Source organism: Balaenoptera ricei, chromosome X, assembly GCF_028023285.1.
Source record: "Balaenoptera ricei isolate mBalRic1 chromosome X, mBalRic1.hap2, whole genome shotgun sequence".
Classification (NCBI taxonomy): domain Eukaryota; kingdom Metazoa; phylum Chordata; class Mammalia; order Artiodactyla; family Balaenopteridae; genus Balaenoptera; species Balaenoptera ricei.
In genome coordinates, this window is record NC_082660.1 from 68,483,368 (window position 1) to 68,498,929 (window position 15,562).

General features: G+C 48.0%; 1 protein-coding gene across 1 annotated transcript; it reads left to right on the forward strand.

Moving 5' to 3' along the window:
- The first annotated feature begins 6,515 nt into the window (after positions 1-6,515).
- On the forward strand, positions 6,516-14,722 carry FGF16 (fibroblast growth factor 16). The gene is made up of 3 exons (XM_059910962.1): positions 6,516-6,831; positions 12,879-12,982; positions 14,341-14,722. Exons 1-3 carry the CDS (start codon positions 6,558-6,560, stop codon positions 14,584-14,586), a joined length of 624 nt encoding a protein of 207 aa, XP_059766945.1. The 5' UTR covers positions 6,516-6,557; the 3' UTR covers positions 14,587-14,722.
- Positions 14,723-15,562: the final 840 nt, after the last annotated feature.

A 15,562-nucleotide genomic window follows, 5' to 3' on the forward strand; every position in this document is an offset into this window, starting at 1 on the left:
AAATACCGTATGCTAACACATATATATGGAATCTAAAAAAAAATTGTTCTAATGAACCTAGGGGCAGGACAGGAATAAAGACACAGACATAGAGAATGGACTTGAGGACCCGGGGATGGGGAAGGGTAAGCTGGGACGAAGTGAGAGAGTGGCATGGACATATATACACTACCAAATGTAAAATAGATAGCTAGTGGGAAGCAGCTGCATAGCACAGGGAGATCAGCTCGGTGATTTGTGACCACCTCGAGGGGTGGGATAGGGAAGGTGGGAAGGAGACGCAAGAGGGACGAGATATGGGAATATATGTATATGTATAGCTGATTCACTTTGTTATAGAGCAGAAAGTAACACAGCATTGTAAAGCAATTATACTCCAATAAAGCTGTTTAAAAAAAGAAATTTAGTCCGCACGTGGCCCGCCCATTATTTGATTTACCACTTCCGTTCGCGCCTCTTTCCCGCACTGCGCGCTTGTCTCAGTCAGTCTTGGTAAGCCCACAAGCTAACCCTAGCCAAAATGAGTAAAAACTAGACGTCGCTGGAGAGCTTCTTTGAAAAGGGGGAAAGACCAAATGATGAGACAGCAGAAGACTCTAAGACTGCCAACAAAAAGAAAGCTGCATTTAAAAGAAAATACCAAGAGTCCTTCTTAAATTACGGGTCCATTGCAACAGGTGATTCACATTCTCCAAGCCCACTTTGTATAATATGTGGCGACCGGCTATCCAACAAAGCCATGAAACCTTCATAACTGCTTCACCACATGGAGACCAAGAACCCTGCATTAAAAGACAAGCCTTTGGAGTTTTTCCAAAGAAAAAACACGAAGAACAGAAGCAATTATTGAAGGCCACCACTTCATCAAATGTGTCTGCACTGAGAGCATCATTCTTAGTGGCTAACCGCATTGCTAAAGCTAAGAAGCCCTTTACTACTGGTGAAGAGTTGATCCTGCCTGCTGCTAAGGACATTTGTCGTGAACTTTTAGGAGAGGCTACAGTTCAAAAGGTGGCACGTGTTCCTCTTCCGGCTAGCACCATAACTAGACGAATTGATGAAATAGCAGAGGATATTGAGGCACAATTGTTAGAGAGGATTAATGACTCACCGTGGTACGCAATCCAGGTTGACTAGTCTACTGATGTTGACAACAAGGTAAGAATGCTTGTTTTAGTGTGACATATTTTTCAGGAGGACGTGCATGAGGATATGTTATGGGCACTTTTGTTGCCAGCCAGCACCACAGCTGGAGAACTATTCAAGTCTTTGAATGATTACATATCAGGAAAACTGAACTGGTCATTTTGTGTTGGTATATGCACGGACGGAGCGGCTGCCATGACTGGACGGCTTTCTGGTTTCACTACTCGGGTCAAAGAGGTCGCTTCTGAATGTGAGTCTACGCGCTGTGTCATCCATAGAGAAATGCTGGCTAGGCGAAAAATGTCACCTGAACTTAACAACGTTTTGCAGGATGTGATTAAAATTATCAACCACATTAAAGTACGGGCCCTTAACTCACATCTGTTCATGCAGTTCTGTGAGGAGATGGACGCAGAGCACACACGTCTTCTCTTATACGCAGAAGTGAGATGGCTTTCTAAAGGTAGATCACTGGCCAGAGTTTCTGAGTTATGAGAGCCGCTCCAGAGATTTCTTTTAGAAAAACAGTCACCACTGGCAGCACATTTCAGTGACACAGAATGGGTCGCAAAATTTGCTTACTTGTGCGACATATTCAATCTGCTCAACGAACTCAATCTGTCACTTCAGGGGAGAACGACAACTGCGTTCAAGCGGGCAGATAAAGTGGCTGCATTCAGAGCCAAACTGGAATTATGGGGACGATGAGGGAACACTGGGATTTCTGACATGTTTCAAACATGAGCAGAGATTTTGAAAGAGACTGAGCCAGGGCCTTCTTTCTCCCAGCTGGTGCATGATCACCTATCTCAGCTTTCAAAAGAGTTTGAGCATTACTTCCCAACCACAAAAGAACCCCGAACTGGGAAGGAATGGGTCCGCGACCCATTTGTGAATTAGCCAGGTGAATCGACTTTGTCCGTGCTAGAAGAGGATCAACTGCTTGAGATCGCAAATGACGGTGGCCTTAAAAGTATGTTTGAGACAACTTCAATTCTCCATACGTTACGGATTAAAGTCAAGGCGGAATATCATGAGATTGCCGCAAAAGCAGTGAAAAGCCTGCTTCTATTTCCAGCATCCTTTCTTTGTGAAGCAGGGTTTTCTGCAGTGACAGAAGCCAAAACGAGATCACGGAGTAGACTGGACATAAACAACACACTTCGGGTGTCACTGTCTCCCATCACCCCCAGATGGGACCATCTAGTTGCAGGAAAACAAGCTCAGGGCTCCCACTGATTCTGCATTATGGTGAGTTGTATAATTATTTCAGTATATATTACAGTGTAATAATAATAGAAATAAAGTGCACAATAAATGTAATGCACTTGAACCATCCCAAAACCATCTCTCCCCACCCCCACCCGGTCCGTGGAAAAATTGTCTTCCACGAAACCGGTTCCTGGTGCCGAAAAGGTTGGGGACCGCTGCCTTAGAGAATTCCCTGGTGGTCCAGTGGTTAGGACTCCACGCTTTCACTGCCGAGGGCCCAGGTTCAATCCCTTGGGGAACTAAGGTCCCACAAGCCGCATGGTGTGGCCAAAAAACAAAAAACAAAACTCTTCCTTAGAGTTTTGATAAGGCTTAGGGAGATAATGCATGTAAAGCGCCCAGGGCAATGCTTAACCCAAAGTAAGTACTAAATAAACTGGAGCAAGTGATGGAGTTAACTGCACTCCCTGCTGGATTTGCCAAGCAGTACAGCTCCTGCTGCCCGTTATCAGGGAAAATGTACTAGGAAGGAAAAAACATTTATAAGCTGTCGGGAAAATGAAGAACTGGGCAGAGCAACAATTCCAGACATCTTTTCCCCTCTCCGAGGTGTGTGTTGGGGCAGGGGGAGGGGGAGGTGAGCATCAGAAGTATTAGCTTCACCATCTCCTTCCTCAAGGAACAGATCCCAACAGGCTGCCCTCAGCCTCTGGTCACTTACAGCCTGAGTCAGAACTCCCATTTTTTTTAAGGAGTTTTATTTTTCCATGTCCTTTCCACATAGGTTGCTTAATTTTTCACATGAGCCCTGTGAGATATTGGGAAAGGAGGACGGAACCTCAGATGTGTTGAGCTATCTTCCGTGTGCTGGACAGAATGCTGGGCACTTTCCATCAGTTATTTTATTTCATCTTCATAATACCACTGTGAAAGGGTACAGTTATCTTCACTTTACAAGTGACATCCTGAATCCAGAGAGGGTCGCTTCTTTTTTTATGTACATTTTCCTCTCATCCCATACATCCAGCACAATGCTGCCCTGAGGTTGTGTCCTGCTGAGGATATTCGATAAACAAAAATATTCTGAAATCTCACTGTCCTTCACATGCCAATCTTTGCATAATCCCAAGGCCCATAAATTGAGAGTAAATTGTCCCCAGTGGATCTGAGATTAAATGATGACTCTGCTCCTTATTAGCTATATGATTCTGTGCTAGTCACTTAACTTCACCTCTAAAATAGGGATAATGGTACCGCCTACTCCACAAGGTTGTGAAAATTAAATAACTTTCATGAAAGTGCTCTGTCAATTGGGATACTTCATGGAAACATTACTTAAACAGAATTATCAGTCAGCTGAATCTCAAAAGAGGGAGACACAAGAGGGAGGAGATATGGGAACATATGTATATGTATAGCTGATTCACTTTGTTATAAAGCAGAAACTGACACACCATTGTAAAGCAATTGTACTCCAATAAACATGTTTAAAAAAATGAAAAAAAAGAACCCAAGGGCAATGGAATGCTTATATCTCTGACATTTGGACAAGTAGGACTCCAGATATGCAACTGCAATTGGTGACTTTGGGAATATTGGGGGACAAAGAATGTAGAAATTCCCTGAAGTGACTGTTGAAGAAATGGGCTTTGACCATTATCAATGTGTGATTTATATAATCATAGAGACATCTAACTCCTTTACATCACATACTTCTCAAAGCAGTTTCATCAACATTATTTCATTTGACATTCACCAAAACCCCCAGGAATTAGTCTTTACCAATTAAAATTTGTCCACTTGCTTCGTTACTATTTTCCCCTTCCTGGAAGTGGCCCATCTGAATTTGCAAGATCTTCCCCATCTTCCCTTCAAGGCCCATCCATCACACAGGCCACTTTGGTCCAGAACCCGGCTCTAAACCCCGAGATCAACCTTCTCTCTGCTTTCTGAATCCACACAGTACTGTGCACCTTAAACTGCCTGCATTCTAGTCATTTATATACTTAGCTTAACCTCTGCGCCACCTTCCCCACCTCCTCACTAAATCCACAAACTCTTTGAAGGGAAGAATGAAGAAGGAAAGAAGGATTTCTTTGTTGTTTCATGTCGGTCCCATTTTTTAAAGCTTTTATTACGGAAATTTCACGTTTGTGTGTTTATAGAGAGATTAGAGGAAATATATAATGAACACCCATGTACCCATCACCCAGCTTCAATAATTAGTAACATGAACAATGTTATTATCTCATCTAAACCCCCATTCCTCCTGCTTTCTCACTCTAGATTATTTTAAAGCAAATCGTTGATAGCCTGCCATTTCATCCATAAATACTCCAATGCAGACGCCATCTTTTGCATTTCTGTCCTGTAGAGTCGGAAGATTACTTGCATCTGTGTTCCCCACTACTGGGTGCACACCAGAAGATGATTTCTGAGCACCTACCACGTGCCAGACCCTGTGCTTGGCTCTGGAGGTTCTGTCTGAGCTAGGGAGGCACACCAGAACCAAGCCACGATGTTCCAAACCAAGAATTGCTACAGTTCTGGAGACTGAGCACTGGGTGCCCGTGTGAGCCGAGGAGCAGGACCTCAAATTGCACTAACTGTATTGAGCTGAGTCGGTTTTATCCTCTCCTGGAGACTGAATTCCAACTCGCCGCGAGACACGGGTTCTCCAGCAGGAGGCGCTGCAAAGGAGTGGCGGGGATGGGGTGCTCGCTCTTTCAGTTTCTCCTGCGGGACCCGGAGCCAGGGAAGGTAGCCAGAGCCCCCATGCGGGTGCAAACTGCAGACAACGCAGTTTAATAGGCAGGCGAGCAGGACGCTGAGCGCGAGGCCCTGAGAGGGGCCCCAGGGTTCTGGTGCCGGGTAGGGGCGCGGGGCGCGGGGCAGGCCGGGCACCTGCTCCCCAGGTCTTCTCAACGCTGCCCGTTGCCCTAGCTGCCTCCAGTTCCCGCCCCAACTGCCGCTCTTCCTGATAGAATATCTCCGAGGAGGGCACAGGACAGAGCGAGGAAACACCTGTTTCCAACAAGAAAAGAGGTGGGGGAAAACCCCCACCAGACTTCCAACGGTCTCTCATCAAGCTTGCTCTCGAGAGCCTTGTAAAAGCGCGCCCAGAAAGCCAGAGGAGATCATTTTTCAAAAAGATCGCTTTCTATTTCTTACTTCCCCCTCCTTTTCCTAAGCTGTAACGTCCCTTTAAAAAAAAAAAAGCCTTCTTTCCTCCGTGGGGCTTCCCGCTCCTCCCAGACCCCTTAAGGCCCCCAGCCTGGGTGCCTACAGGAACCGCCAACACCCCCAATCCCACATTTTGCAACTGCATGCGTTTCCGGATTCTTCACTTCCTCAGCCCCCCTGCCGACCTACAGGTGGGGAGTGGGACTAGGGGGCCACAGAACAAAGAAACCAGGGAGCCACTGACCCAGGCCAGGCGCCCCTTCTGCAGCCTCCGACCGGCCGGGGAACAAGAGAGGCTCACGAACGCGTGAACCCCCCAGCCCGGGTCTCACGCCACTTTCCAAAGGCGAGCAGCCGGAGGCCGCGTGGGAGGTGGGTGCTGCCCCAGCGCAACAGGGAGACCTCCACGCAACAGGCCTGAGTGGCAGTGGACGCCAACAGCCTCCACGCACTGGGCTCCGTTATTTCATCAGCAGTTTCAGAAAAACCTGCCAAAAGCAGTTATGCCTCACTGCAATGTGTAGCTTTTTCCTGCCATTTTTTCATAATAAAAGAGGGAGTGAAGCTCGCTCGCTCTCTCTCCCACTCCACCCCCCTCTCCCAAAAAGAGCCAAAAGGATACGAGGAGGAAAAAAAAAAAAAGAACCCACACACCAATCTCCGAGGGGATGCCATTGAGGTGTGGCTTGTATTTAAATATCCAATATGTCAATGTAAGGGGAGTGGGTATGTATATAAAGTGCCGTTTGCATCTGATAGCTCGACGAAGCCAGCTATGAGAGGCCTGGGGAGATGGATGCGGAGGGGAAGCGGCACTTTGACTGAGCGCAAGGTCAGGAGCGCGCTGCCCCACGCTCCCCGCCGCTGAGAAGTTCCTTGGACAAGAACAGACGTCGACTGCAGCTCGGCAGAGCGCGGAGCGAGCTAGCAAGCGAGCGCCGCCGAGTCGCCCGCGCCCGCGGCGGGGAGAGGCAGTTCGGGCCCCGCGGCCCCGACTCGGCCCCGCGCGCCCCGCCATGGCTGAGGTGGGGGGGGTCTTCGCTTCCTTGGACTGGGATCTGCACGGCTTCTCCTCGTCTCTGGGGAACGTGCCTTTAGCTGACTCCCCAGGTTTCCTGAACGAGCGCCTGGGCCAGATCGAGGGGAAGCTGCAGCGCGGCTCGCCCACCGACTTCGCCCACTTGAAGGGGATCCTGCGACGCCGCCAGCTCTACTGCCGCACCGGCTTCCACCTGGAGATCTTCCCCAACGGCACGGTGCACGGTACCCGCCACGACCACAGCCGCTTCGGTGAGGACGCGGCCGGGAGGGACGGGAGGCGAGCAGACGGCGCACTGGGGAGCCGACGGCTCGAGGCTCCGGCTTGGGGCCCGCGGACCGCCCCCCCCCCCGCCCCTCGGCTCGGCGCCGTCTGAGCCCTTCGAGGCGGGAGGCCGCCGGGGACGCGGGGCAGGCGGGACGCGACAGTGCGGACTTGAGCCGCGCAGCGGCGTCGGGGCGCCTGACACCCTCAGACACTCTCGGGAGGAGGCGGGGGCGCCTTGAGGTGCGGCTTCTCCTTTCCCCACTCCACCCTCCCTCCCCCGGGAGCTAGGGGATTGTTCTGGGACCTGGACGCTGCGCTTCCGAGGAAAGCAGGTGGAGCTGGGAGAGGGATAGGAGCATCCGCCGAGGAGGTCGGGGACCGTGGCTACAGCGTGAGGCTGAGCCTCCAGGGCAGCTGGGTTGTCGCGGCAGATCACCTGAAGCTGGAGCCTTCGTGGGCCGTGGATACGGCTTGTGGACGGCCCGCGCCCAAGTCGATTTTGGCCCGCGGGGACGCGGCAGCCGTGGTACCTGCCTGCCTCTGTGTTGCTCTGCCCGTGTTGAGGGCCAACCCAGACAGCACGGCGGGAGCTGGGTATTAGAGAAACTAGGAAAGCCTCCCGGTGGCCACTGTGTAAGGGCACAAGCCCTGGGGCAGCTTTTGCCGGAGCTACCTCTGGACTCCTTGCCTCAGTGAGGAAACCGTTCTGGGCCCACTCCCAGCCCCCAAGACAGGTGTCTCCTGGGCCCAGGGCAGAAGACACCCAGCCTCCATCCAGGATTTTCTCTGCCTGCTACTCTGCAGATTGTTCAAAGGGCACAGCTGCCTGTCTCACATACAGAACACAGTTAATATAAACCTTGACCTGGGACAGAGATCATTGGGTTTCTAAGCAAATGTGTTCACTCCTCAATAATTTGGCCATTTTCATTTTCAATTTCCTATCCTCTACTAAACGGTTATTCTGGTGCTCTGACAGCTACCTTTCCTTGGGTCCCCGCATCTCCCAATGCCCTCTACTTCCTCCCAAGGACCCTATGGGCCAAAGACACCATCTAAGCCAGTGAGAGGCTTTGCCTACCGTCAGGCGTGATACTCTTCCCATCTTTTTCCCATCCTCCTTCACTTCCCCCAAACCTCCCTATCTTCCTATTCCCCGTGCCTTGCTAGAGCTGCACCCCAGTGCACCATAAAAAGTCTAGGGTGGATGGGGAGCAGGGCAGAGGCCTGTTCCTGGGCAAGGCTACGTCTAGCAAACAACTTAGGGCCAGGGCTGGTCTTCCTTGCTGGGAGCAAGCAGGAACCCTAAAGAGGTCTATGTCATCTTGGAAAAATGCACTTGGAGAGCTGGAGTACAGTAGGTTGTGTGTGGGGTGGGGGTAATGGAGGGGTGCAGGTGTCTGTATAAACTTGCAGCAGGTCCTCAAAAGGGTGTCAGGGTGGGGTGGGGTGAGGGGAGAGGGAGGGTTAACTTAGCTCCTTTCCCTTCCATCACTAGTGACTTTGCAGTCCCCTTTTGTTCCTCTTCAGAAGGAATGGGACTCCCACCCTGGCCTCAGAGCCCCCCAAAGCTCCCAGAAATGGCCTAAAGATATTGGGGTAGCTCATTCCTGAGATGTAGAATAAAAATTCTGAAATGATGGAGAACTGTGAGGTGGGGGCTGCAGAGGTGGAGAAACTGTGAGCTTGACTCCCAGCAGCTACAAGTGTTCGTCTGACTCTGTGCCTAAACTGAGCCCAGTAACCTACAAGGTCAACATAAAGCAGTAATAGGCTCTTGGGATATGGTCTTTAATTACCTCCCTAAGGACACATCTTGATTTCTTTTCATCTCCCAGGTCTGCTAAGGGTGTTAAGTTTAAGGAGAAACCAAAGGAAATAAAACTGGCGGGAGGAAGGGGTGTTTTCATTGCTGCTTAACTGTTTCATTTTGGGTTTTGCCTTCAGCGCGCACACACACACACATACTGACTGAGACCACCTCTGCATCACCTTTTCCCTTTCCTCCTTCCCTGGCTTCCTGGCAGTTCCGTGTATTTCCTGTAAAGGAAATGATAACTGGTCAAAGCTGTGTCTTTGTAACGTCCCCTGCCAACTTGCAAGCACACATTTACTCTTTCTCAGTTTAGCTTTTGGCAAAGAAAGAGGTGGCGTTTGAGTTTGCTAACTCTCTCCTCCCTCCACATTTGAGTTAATCAGCCAGGGTATTCAATAAATCGAAACTTTAACATTCCATAAGTGCTTTAGCAGTCAACATTCCAGCAGGGTAAAGTAGGCCAGACTTAAGATATAAAATATTATAGATTTCTGCTTGGGGGGAGGAGGTAGTCTCCAAAGGCCATGTAAAGTAAATAGCTATTTGTTGTAATTGGAGAGCAGGGCCCCCAAGGATTACCCTGGAATCCATGTGTTCAGAATGAGTCAGGCTGAGCCCAAGAGCAGCCTCGACTCCAAATAATAACCTGTTGGCACAGCCTATGCTCCCCCTCCCCTCCCCTCCTCCACCCCCACCCCACCCCCCCATTCTGCAATCAGTAGCCAGGAGTATTTCAATCCCCGCCTGGCTGGCTGGTGGCATTTACATGAGGTTCACAGGGATCCTGACATTCCTGAGGGGCACCTGTGGGCTGGCAGAGCGGAGCTTGGGAGCCAGGCTGGAGGAGAGGCCTCCCGCCAGGTGGGATGGAACAGGCTCGTGCAGCTGCTTTGGTTTGTGAGCGATATGGTTCTTATTTGGCAAGGTGCCAAAACAGCACTGTCTTGGCCCTGAAGGGCTGAAAGGATGGCTGAGGGCATTCGGGCGAGCTATGGAGCCAGATTAAATGACATACTAGGCCAGTCATCTAGCTAGGTTCTGAAGCAGTGGGACCCAGAACAGATCTGTTTTCACTGAAGCCATGGGGCAAAAGGTGTAAGAAGAGAAGAGTCTGGAAACTGTCGAACACAGGCCAGAACCTGAGGTGGACAGGTCAAATGAGGCAGGAGAGAGGGAGGTCCTGGGCCTTGAAGGGGGTGAAAGTACTGAGGACAAACTTTGTCTACTTAATACTTTGCTTCAACGTTTTGCTGTGAACACCCCTCTCGAGCTGTAGTTGGGAAAATGTGAAAATGGCTTGTTTTCTGTCTCCCTTCATGCTGGCTGGAATTCAGGAGAAGGTTTAGGAATATCTGTTCCATCATCATGTGCCACTGGGTTCCCACAGTTTGAATCCAGCTAATAGGAAAGTTGGCAAAGGGAAATGATGCCCAAAGACAGCTGGGCAGGGATGATTCCAGCTGTTGGAGACCCCTGTTACTGGACACAACCCAAGTGACTTCCTCTATGATCTGTCCTTTGGCATCAGGGTTAACAGAGAGCTGGAGAAAAACGGTGGTGACTCAAATGGCCCCACCTCTTGGGTTTCATGATTTGTTCTCATACCAGGTTTTGGATGGTGAGATCACAAGCTGCCCTCTGCTACTTAATGAGCTCAGGGTGGTCAGAGACATGAGATAGCGAATGAGGGATCTAAGACTCAGAAGCTCAGAAGTAAGCTGCCTAAGCAAAGAACCGAAGGCTTCAGCGGGTTGGTATCCCTCAAAGTTTAGCACCCAGAACTGAATCATGACCTGGCTTCTCGTTTCCTGGCCATACTGGCCACTCTCCTTTGAACACCCTCCTGTGTTTCCATAGCCCTCTTTAAACACAGTAGAACTAAAAACGGCACTCTCATTGTGATCTGAGGCAGAGCAGAATGGGGCAATCCCCTCCCTTATGCCAGTTACTAGATCTTGATCAATACAGCCTTAGATCACATTAGGTTTTTTTTCTTTTTTTTTCTATTTTTTTTACGTTAGCTTTTAGCAATTTTTAATTTTTACATGACTAGCTTCACATTAGCTTTTTAATAATCTCATGAATCAACCATACTGAGGTTACCTTGTTCAATCAAATTCTGTACGCCATTGTTGTGCATGTTTTGCTAAGCCACGTCTCCCCATTCCAAAGCTGAGCAGACTTGCATTTAGTAAAAATGCATGAAAACACAAAAGAACAGTCCATGTTTTCAAGAAAATATACGTGGTTGCCTGAAGGGGGGAGGCGAGGGGGAGAAGCGTATGGAAATAAAAAGAAAGAGATAGATAAATAAAAAAGCCTTTACGCAGACCAATTATGATAATAGGCCATGAAATAAGGAGTATGATTGACTCACACTGTATTTGAGGCTCACCCTCCCCCAACAAAACCCCCAACACAAAACATCTTGGGTAACTGGTTTGGGGACCAAAGTGCAGGACTTTACATTTATTCTAATTAAAGCTTATTTTGTTGGAGTCAGCCCATTTTTCCATTCTCTTGGAATCTCTCTGGATTTTTATTGTCGCCCTCTCAGCTGTATGTCTTCTGGAACTAGGGTAAACAGTCCCCCTATGTCCTCTTATAAGTCATTTATTAAAATGTTAAACAGGGCAGAACCAAAATCAGAACCCTGTGCAGTGTAACTAAAGGTTTTGGTCCACTAAAATCAGTATCTGCTTAAGCCCTACTTGGCACCAGGTATTTTCCCTTCCCCTCCTACCATCTTGTGTCAATATCCTTTCCCAAAACTCTTTTTTTGCACTGCAAGAGTTAGTAACAACCAGACTGAGACTAAAACTTGGAGGATGTCAATGCTAGAGGCCAAAGGCCACGTTCTGAGTGTTCTCTACAATGGCAGCAGAAGAGCGTTACAGTCTCCAAATAGGTCCGAGTGTGCCCTAAAAGCTTCCATACCCGAATGCCCACCCACCAGCCCAAGTCACTGGGGCTCTTCAGGAGACTTCCCACTGGAGTTCTGAACCTGATTTCACAATTGCCCACTTAATTTTTTAAAGCGATCTTTAAGGAATCAGTCGCACTCCCTGTGTAGATTACATAGAATATTATTACCCTTAAGAATTACATTTTTGGATGAGAAAGACAGCCAGATATGAGCTCATTTCATACCTTTGGATGCCTGTGTGAGTCAATAGTATCACGTTTTGGTCTGTATGTTGAAAAACATGGTTAGAGAGCGGCAAAGAGAAATCTAGTTGACCATTACATCCGTATCCAAATAATAGATGTGCTATCTTAGAACAAAACTGTGAAGTCTTCAGTATCACCAGGATTTCAGCTCTGGTTCTTTTTTCCCTCTTAGTAGTCGATTTCTTTTCTCCCCCCTACTGCGGCTGGGTAAATGAAAACGTTTTCAAATCCTCACCTCTAACTTTGTCAGCTAGAGGGACATTTCTGAATCTCTTCCCTTTTCCCTTAAAGCTGCAACATCTCACATCAGTATCAAGTCTAATACTACCTGCCAACTCTTTGCCATAGATAAATTTAAAATCCTCAAGAGGGAAGGGGAGAATGACAGGCTTGTCAGCCTGAGGCTGCACTGGCCAAGAGTACTTTTGAGGAGAAAGCTCTCACGAGGCCAAATTTTGCTTCCTGCCATAGGCTGGAGGAACAAACTTGGTGAGTGGCCTGTGTGGCCTTTGTTAGAGTCAGTTACAGGCAGTTGACAGCCTCATGTGGCTTTAAGGACATGAGAGCTAAGAGGCTGCAAAACAAGTTCAGCCTAGAGGACAGCAAGGTAATGCTGTGTGCTCTGGGGAGGAGGGAAGTGACTTTGGGAAGATACAGAAACCTGGCCACGTTCTTTCATTTTGAAAGCTGCCCTCCCAGTTCTTGAAATGGTGGTATTTAACAGCAATAGTACCTTGTAATTATGGAGCTTCTGTAGCCAAAGCCTTCTCATGGTCTTTTCCTTATAATATGCCTAAGAGTGTTGAATAGAGGCAGAGATTGTGTCCCCCATTTTACATATGGACAAGCCGAGGCCCAGAGAGACTCAGTGCCTTCTCTGAGGTTCCATTCTTACTGCAAAAGATGGTTTCATCAGGTAATTCACCAAAGGCACACAGAGCTGGCCTCTAGTTGGGCATAAAGGACTAGTAGCTCATGTCACCTGAACAGTTTCCTCTTAGCTTGATATCAGTGATGGAAATGGCATTCACTTTTTTGCTCTAGGAATTCTGGAGTTTATCAGCCTGGCTGTGGGGCTGATCAGCATCCGGGGAGTGGACTCTGGCCTGTATTTAGGAATGAACGAGCGAGGAGAACTCTATGGGTCGGTAAGTTTAAGGTTTTTTTGTCCTCGGAAGCTGTTACCACAAGTGTTTGGACAATGTAAGGCAAAACATTCATCTAGCACTTGAAAGCACTTTTGTCAACTTTAAAGGATTAGTGTCTTCTAGTCAGTTCTTGACTGCCCAGGAACTTGCTACATAACACTTTCACTCATTCAGCCTCCATCAAAACAGAAGCTTTTCTGTAGTACATTTGCTTTCGCCTTCTCCATTAGAGGGCCAGCTCATGTGATAATAATAGGAAGCTGTACTGGTTTGTCAGTAGATGGTAAGGGTTTGGGGCATTAACTCGCCCAAGGAGCACACCTGATTTGTGATGGGTACCCAGAGGAGTAGCCAACTGGCTGGCACAAAAATAGGCAGTGGGAGAGCTGGCCTTCAGATTGCGGATTCTGAGATTAACGACACAGTCCTCGATGTCCAGATTGCTTCAGCTGAATCCCAAAGGCCAAACAAAATAAACAAACAAATGAAGAGTGAGGGTTCCAGGGTCTGGTGACAGCCCTAAAGTCCCCAGCTAGGACTGGGTTCGCTGCAATGCATGTTCACTATTTTGGAAGCCAGCCCAGAGCTGGGGAACGGTGACTTTGCTGATCTTAACCCTTTCAGAGGATCCCAACTCCTGGCTTTGGCTTTTGAGTCACAGAGCATACTTTCTGGCTGCCTGCACCCCATGAAATCAGAGCACATTCTTCCCTGACACCTAAGAGATAGGCCTGTCCCCAGCACTCAGTATCGGCAAAACCCCAGCAAGTAGTATGGTGGTTGGATCAAGTGTGAGAAGGGACAGAGGCAAGAGACCCAGGAGCTGCCAGCTTGAAGTAGCCAGATTGGAGGAACTTTTCAAGGAGATCTTTTCTGAGCTTTCCAACTGACAGGCCTGAGACCCTTCATTAGGAGAGATCACAGCTCACCTCCCATGGAGCTTTATATAGATCCGAGGCCTTTGCCTGTCAGTTGACATGGTTGACTGCAATCTCAGTGGATTTGAACATCATTAGCCCTAAGTAGGGAGAAAACTCAAGGGTGCCAGCGGGGCATTGGGAGGCCATAGCAGAAATTCTCAGGCTCAAAGTGCCAGGTGAGCCCATCTCTTTCAGTCTCCTGCCTTCAGAAAAAATATCACCGGAAACATTTTTGCGTGGCTCACAAAAGAGGGTGGACGTGATACCGACAGGGCTGTTTTGTGCTGTTTGGAAAGAAGATGCCTCAGGAATACCGGGAGATAGGACTGAAATATTCTAATATCAATGTGCTATTACTATTTTAGTTTCTCCACCAGCAAGCTGGGATGGGAGAAATAGTCATATAATGGGCTCTGCTTTATTTTCTCACCCTCACAGAAGAAACTCACACGTGAATGTGTTTTCCGGGAACAGTTTGAAGAAAATTGGTACAACACCTATGCCTCCACCTTGTACAAACACTCGGACTCGGAGAGACAGTATTATGTGGCCCTGAATAAAGACGGCTCACCCCGGGAGGGATACAGGACTAAACGACACCAGAAATTCACTCACTTTTTACCCAGGCCAGTAGATCCTTCTAAGTTGCCCTCCATGTCCAGAGACCTTTTCCGCTATAGGTAACGGACCCCTAGTGTGACCTCTGTGACCTGTATACTCTGGGGCCACAGTTGTCTCTGGAAGCACTATACTCATAGCTTTTCAATCTTCTTTCCTATCAATTTAGATAACAGAGAAGCACTTACTGTTCAACTCGACCCAGCTGTTCCCTTGTTGTTCAAAGTGTATATCAAGGTTGGGTTATTTTGGGGAGGGATGTGGGGGGAGGGGGAGGTCTAGAGGGAATCTTGTATATACTTTTTTCTTTACTCATGTTCTTTCCCCTGAGGTGGCACAAGAAAGAATGGGGGCCCCCACCAAGGGCCAGAGGTGTCTTGCCCCACAATCTACCCAAATACCTTGACAGTGGGTAAATGAAAGACCAAGGAATCTGCCATAGATGCTACCTACAGAGCTTTGGAGAAGTCTCATTAAGAAAATCCTTGGGGCTACAGCCCTGCTGCAAGCCATCCCTGCACTGGCTCTGCAGATTTCTCATCTGTCCTGACATGCAGTTTCCCTGCCATTGGAAGTGGGAGATGGGGTAGGCTGTAAGAAAATGATATTAAAATGTAAGCATGGATACTGTGCATAAGGACAAACTATTTATGAAATGTATATGCTATTTATTTTATATATTTATTTATTTCAAAATAATTTTATTTTTAATGAGAGATGCTATGACTGGATTTTCATCAGAAAGAATAAGGTCCTACTGAAACAGGATAAATGAGTTAGTAAAGGCTTTTATTGGCAATAAAATTGTCTTTATATTGTAACCACTGTCTAATTCTATTCATTTGTACACTTAGGATTAGAAGGTTGGTTAGCTTCTTTCGCTACTCATTAGAATCTCTTGATGTTGGCATCACACTGCCTAGGCTAGGTGACCCACTATCTACAATATTAGCATTATCATCTAGGGGCCCTATCTGAAGTTCCTTCTGGTTCTATGACTTTAAATTTAGTGGTGAATCAAAGCTTCAGGAAGGCCCGGACC